Here is a 6,290-nt window from a genome sequence, read left to right as displayed (position 1 = left end):
AAAGACGTATAAGGTGCTGCACAGCTTTGGAGTATTATATTTCCTGCACTGAAATCCTTTGTTTATTGTGTGAAACTAAACTAAATGTACAGTATATGGACATGCGGTCATCATTAATAATAACTGCATTATTAACACATGTATCTCAACAAGCCATTAAAAGGTCATTGTGTTAAAACCAATTTGCTTATGTGGCAGTGTTGATGATGTGATCCGTGTTTTTGCATTTGGGGTGTGGCTACCATTAGTGATGGCCTATCAGCAAATGTCCCTTGGCTATTTAAGGGTGGAGTTATGTCACCTGGGGTGCGTCATTGCTGGAACGGCCCTCGTAGAGTGCACGTTCACTGTTTGGTTGGTAGCTGTTGGGCTAGCTGATGGTCTAGCTCATTCAATGCTTTGGTTGGCTGTCCACTATCCTCAGGTAGGTTAACCTCGCGCTGTAGTTGTGATCGTTTGTATTAGGGCTATGCTAATGGCTATGCTAACATGTGCTTCATTCATTGTAGTTTTCATATTCCCATTCTGCTGTACCATTCTCTCGTCTGCCATGATCTGTGCGGTGAGCAATTGTATGGTTTAGGTGGTGTGACGACTATTTTTTGGTATGTTTATCGATCGCTTCTCGTATTAATAGGAGCGGGGTTTTAATTCTTTTATTAAGTTGCGTTTCTTTTATAGTAAACTGATGCTCTTCTATGACATGTCTGTTATAGGAGAACGACGCTGTTGTTTTTCTGCCGTTTACCTGGCTGCCGTTTACCTTGCTGCTGTGTTGCGTTGCTTCGCTACTTTGTTGCTCGTCTCTTTATTTGGTCTTATTTCCACGCTACTGACTGTGTGAACTGGCGATCGTGATGTCGCCCTACTGACGTTACTTCAAACGTCTTTCTACTCTGTGACGTTGCCACTTACCAATCAATTTGATAGTGGTTTCCTGGGCTCGAATTGGAAAGCCTTTGTGCCAGTTATTTGTTTTTGTTCGAGTTTTCTTTAGGTTTTCTGAGTTTGCTTTTTGATTTGTGTAATGTTTTTTTTGTATTCTGTTATTCATTATTTTCAGTTGTTTTGTAAAAGTATTATTATTATGATTATGATAAATCTTGATTTTCTGTTTAGTTTCCTAAGTTGGTCTTTTGATTTGTTTAATTGATTTTGTATTCCGTTATTCATTATTTTCAGTTGTCTTGTATTATTATTATTATTATTATTATTATTATTATTATAAATCTTGGGTTTTTTTGTTAAGAGGTTTGATTCTTTTTGTTTTCTTTTGTTGCAGGCATTGATAGGCCCTGGAGTTGGGAGGCTAGCTGATGTTGACTATTGGTGGTGTCGTACTAAAGTGGAGTGCTGTGTTGCTTCTAACCACTTTTCACTCTTTTGTGTGTATGCACGTGTGTAATTTTAGGATTCTCACTTCAGCTAGCCTACCCTCCTGTTGGTAGGCCTTGGCCTGGTTTGTTTGTTTATTGATCCCTGTGTGAAGTGCAAAGAGTGATTTTTAGCCCAATTGGGCAACCTCGTGAATATCAATATTTTTATATTTATTGGATATCTACTCCTCGTAGGCTTGATTAAAACTTTTGTACATTTTACCCACGTCTCCCCTTCATTCTTGACCCACGAACCTGTGTGCCCTTAGTTTGGGTAGTTATTTCCCTGCTTTTACGGGGTGGCATAGTCAGCTCTATCTAGTACATTGTGCTCTTGGTAGGGGTGCATTGTCCTGTTAAATTTCCCCACCACAACGCTACACTTATAAACAACAGCAATAAATATGAATTTTAAAGCTATAGTTATAAAAAAACCTATACAAACTGACATTTAAATGAAAATAAACTGTCAGAACAGTAAACATTTAATTATTTAGTTAAAAACAATTCTATATATGATTAGCTAAAACTGAATAGAGATAGTGACACCAATACAAACACCCAGAAACATGATAGACATGTCTTGATAAAAAATGTCTATGAGCGTTTTCAGTCATGAATCTTAAATGTCTGAAAAAAAGCTTTAGTTTATCCCTGATTGAAACTTTCACTTTCATAGGTCACATGTAGACCTGAGTTAATGAGTCATTATGCTTTCGATGGGCTTAAGTACATTTAGGTAATGACATCATCGAGCTTAAAGACAATGACCTCCCTTTGTTTATAAATGTAAACTGTTACCAAAGATGGTTTAAACCGGTCCCCTAAAAGAGAAAAACGTCACCTCCTTCCTCCTACGCATTTCCCTACGCCTACAACAAACTGTATAAGAGTCCCCGGCACAAATGATCGGCATGACTGCACTACACAAAACACAAACAACTGGCTAACATGTTTTCAGAAGCAGAGTGTGGAATCTGTTACCAGACATCGCCGGCTCGCGGTGTCCCCGTCAGCTCAGCTGCAAACACACATTTTGTGAAAGATGCCTGCCTGGTGACGCTCGCGCGGGCAGCGGAGAGCCCCGAACCTGCGACCCTGTGTCCGCTGTGCCGACACTTCACGTCGCTGTCAGAGGCGACGATCAAAGAGAAGCTGCCGGTAGACGAGGACATTCTGGAGCGGCTGGTAAAGGCAGGCTGCTTTGATGAATGCGCGGATGAAGACGAGGAGCCGAACGAGGACCTGTCCAACCAGCGTAAAGAAGAGAGTTTACTCCGACAACACCGAGAGGACGCCTGGTGAGATCTGTTAGACGTAGGGTTGGGAATCGTTTCGATTCTTATCGATTCCCAGTTTCGATTCCACAGTTGAAGTAAAACATTTAGATATCAACCTGTATGGTCATTTAGCCTGCTTATTGACTTGTTTGCAATATATATATATATATACATATATTTATGAGCAGCGTTTTGTGTATATTTACACATAGAAACACACCTTTTCTGATTTATTACAGTTTGTATTATCATAGTTAAACTACATCATGGTTAAACTGCAGTTACTATAATGCAACTATGGTTAATTTGTGATTCCTGTGCTTTAATGCAAATTCTATAGCTAAACTATGCTCACTATAGTAAAAAATATCGATAATTTTCATAAGGGCTTTTATTGAGATATCAGCAGATCATGCAACGCATGCACTTTTCTGAAAATATGCACACAGATATTGATAAGAGGAATTCAAATTTTAATCTCAAGTATCCGATTCCTATTCCTTTCGATTCCGATCCGATTCCTAGCCTTTCGATTCCGATTCCAAATTGGAATTGACTTTCGATTCCCAACCCTAGTTAGACGCCTCTGCAAAAAAATGATCGGAGACAGTCGAAGAAGTGAGAGTTTCACCTATAACCTTCTTCTGTAAACTGGCTTGTATATTATCAATGTTTTAATACACGAATTTCCAACCCATAACTCTTGTTTTCTATGTGCTTTCAGACTATATGACTGACGAAGATTTGAGGGACCTGGCAATGATGACCTGTTACATGACGTAATTAAGACGAATCAGTGGATCCATGTGGAAAAATGATGTTGCACCTTAAGAAGCTGCATGCCACATCAGCATTGCTGTGGGCACAGGAGTGCTTTTTGCTGTTGCGTGGACTCGCCTTAACAATAGCAATTTTGACATTGTTATATCTCAACACAAACATCAAAACAAAAGTTTACCGAACATATTTATGAATGTCTTATCATTTCTTAATGGTTAACTTGTACAACATTACATTATATTTATTCTGGATTATTGTTCATTGCTGCAATTTTGCTGTTGCAAAATTATGGGCTTTATTCTCAAAGAGTTGTGTACATGTTTTCTTGTATTAACTTGTATATGCAAAAATCCAAAATAGAGAGTTCATATGAACTATTAATATTTATTATAACTGTAATTTATTAATGTATCAAATGAAGACAAACAATATACTGAATAAATGTTTTGGTTGTTAAACAAGTTACATAATTAGTAAAGGCTAAAATACACTACAAGACTTTTTCTCTGATTTTTCCCAGATTTTCAGTCTGGATTTGTTGCAGAAAGTCTGTGCCAGTCTGCAAATTTGATCAGTTAGTGTGTTTCTATCTGAAACTTTCAAAAAGTCTGCAAGTGTATGATGTCTAGTTAAAAAAAATCTGTTCAGATTTTAAAAGTCTTGTAGTGTATTCCAGCCATTACATAATTTACATAATTACTCTCCTGTTGAAGTATTGTATTTGGTGTATAACTTATATAAAGTATATATTTATATAATGTGTAATGTTCTTTTATTTTACAGTAGCCTATATAAAAAATTAAAAACATGGACTTAATATATAAATATTTTTATTGCACATTCAATGCTAGCTTGCAAAGGAAATTAGCGCCTTAGGTTTAAGCACATTCAGGTGTGCCCTATCATTGATAATAGGTTGAGTTAGAGGGTTATGAGCGCACATGGATGGGGTGATTTTAAACAGGTGTGGCAACAAGCTTTGTGTCCCACATAGGCTAAATGATGTCTCTTCAAAAGAATCTGAGGTAGTCCCTTTATCCTTCATGTAAATGCAACAGTTCTTAGGAATGATGTTATGTTGATTATTTTGAAAAATGTTTTTTTATTTATTTCTTAGAGTGGCATTGGTTTATTTGACACTCTCTGTTGTGGGATGCTTTAGTGAACTACCAGTAGTAGGTAAGAATTAGCTTAATATATAGATTTTGTCTTTTTAAGCATTGAGGACTTGTGCCAGAAGGATTTAGTTTTGGCTCATTAATGATATAAGCACTTTTGTAAATCAATCCCAGAAGGAGTAGTTTAGACCTTTTTTCCCCAATGTGTAAAAAAATCTGCCCGTAAAATGCTACTCTTTACATGTGTGTGTATATATGTACAAATAGTAAAGGCAAATTTTAATTCCTTATACCACTGATGCCCATAGGAGATGCCAGTGGAAAAAAATATCTGCGCAGAGTGGATGAAACGCTACAGTTGGAAAATACCAACAGTGTAAATCCACCAAGCCAAATTCCAATTAGAAACACTTTTCAAAGGACTTTAGCTGCATTTAGGAGTTACCATCAACACAGCAGAGTCAACCTTGTCCCATACAGCCAAAGAAGTGATAGCAATGCTAAAAAAACAAGCTTTAGCAACATTGAGCCAAGACATCCCATGGATGTCATACATGACCATGCAATCCAACCCAAAGTCAACAGTGGAAATAATCTTGAATTAACAGGTGACCGTTCAAATGCAAAGAACAGATATGCTTTCCAAGAGATTCAACAGAAACCAAATGTCTTTAATTTTACAAGGAGCCTAAAAAGCACTAGTGGTATTAATTCGGCCTCAGGCATCATAAAAAAAGAAGGTCTGGTGACTGGAATGTATGTTCCAAAGGTGTATATGTCTGGAGAGTTCTCAAAATCAGAAATGTACTCCCACAGTTCACAACCATTTGACTTCAATGTGGTCGAGGTCCAGAAAAATATTTCTGTCCAGCCAGTCATCAGACCAGGGCACACTAGGAGGATTTCTACGGATTATATGTTTAGAAATGTGAACCATGATATGAGGCAGAAAAACAATGGAAGCATCCTGAATGATAATATCCATCCACTTACTGGCCAGAATGAGAAAGCGTCAAGGAAAGTCATACCAGTGAGCAAATCCCTTGGTATTGTAAGAGCAAATAAGAAGGTGGACACAGCATCACCACATGCCTCTGCCACTGGGACACCAGCTGTTTCTCAAATTTCTAATGATAATATGAGGTCTTTGGGTCTTTCCAAGGATTTGGCACCTCAGATCCCTGCTGCAACAACAGCTATGCCGAAGCCTCAAGCATTCACAAAGTCACATTCAGATGGAGCCCAAAGTATCCTTCCACTGAAAACAGCAAAAAAAAATTCTTATCTACGTGATATGGTTGGACAGCAAGATTACAATAGTAATTTCTCTCCAAAAGAAAATCAGCAAAGCAGCTTTGTGCCTACAAATGTGAGCATCAATGCTTACAAGGGCTTTCAACATGATTCACACACAGCTTCACAAGATGCTTACAAGAATGTTGGACATAGTCAGGATCCTACTGTACAAGACTTTCACAGCCAATGGAAGTATGATAATTTGGCTGAAGGTGCATCTGCCATCAGGTCTCCAGCAGCTAACATCCCCCGCTCTTACAAAGGGTTCCCATCAGCTGAAACCAGCAGCATCCAAACCATCCGGCAAAAACTAAGCACTGCCTCTAATGGAAAAGCAGTATATCATTTTCCGAGAATCCAGCTAGCAAAGATCCCTTTGGTCATTTCAGAACCCGAAACCACTGAAGTGAAAACCAAAATCAAACTCCCAGCCAATGTAC

At 38.1% G+C, this 6,290-nt stretch overlaps 1 protein-coding gene across 1 annotated transcript; it reads left to right on the top strand.

Annotated features, from left to right (window-relative positions):
- Positions 1-1,905: 1,905 nt before the first annotated feature.
- si:ch73-335l21.4 (E3 ubiquitin-protein ligase-like) lies at positions 1,906-4,166 on the top strand. The gene is made up of 2 exons (XM_057327958.1): positions 1,906-2,677; positions 3,381-4,166. Coding segments are annotated over exons 1-2 (351 nt in total). The 5' UTR covers positions 1,906-2,327; the 3' UTR covers positions 3,382-4,166.
- Positions 4,167-6,290: the final 2,124 nt, after the last annotated feature.

Source organism: Triplophysa rosa, unplaced genomic scaffold, assembly GCF_024868665.1.
Source record: "Triplophysa rosa unplaced genomic scaffold, Trosa_1v2 scaffold344, whole genome shotgun sequence".
Lineage (NCBI taxonomy): Eukaryota > Metazoa > Chordata > Actinopteri > Cypriniformes > Nemacheilidae > Triplophysa > Triplophysa rosa.
This window is presented reverse-complemented; position numbering and strand designations above follow the sequence as displayed.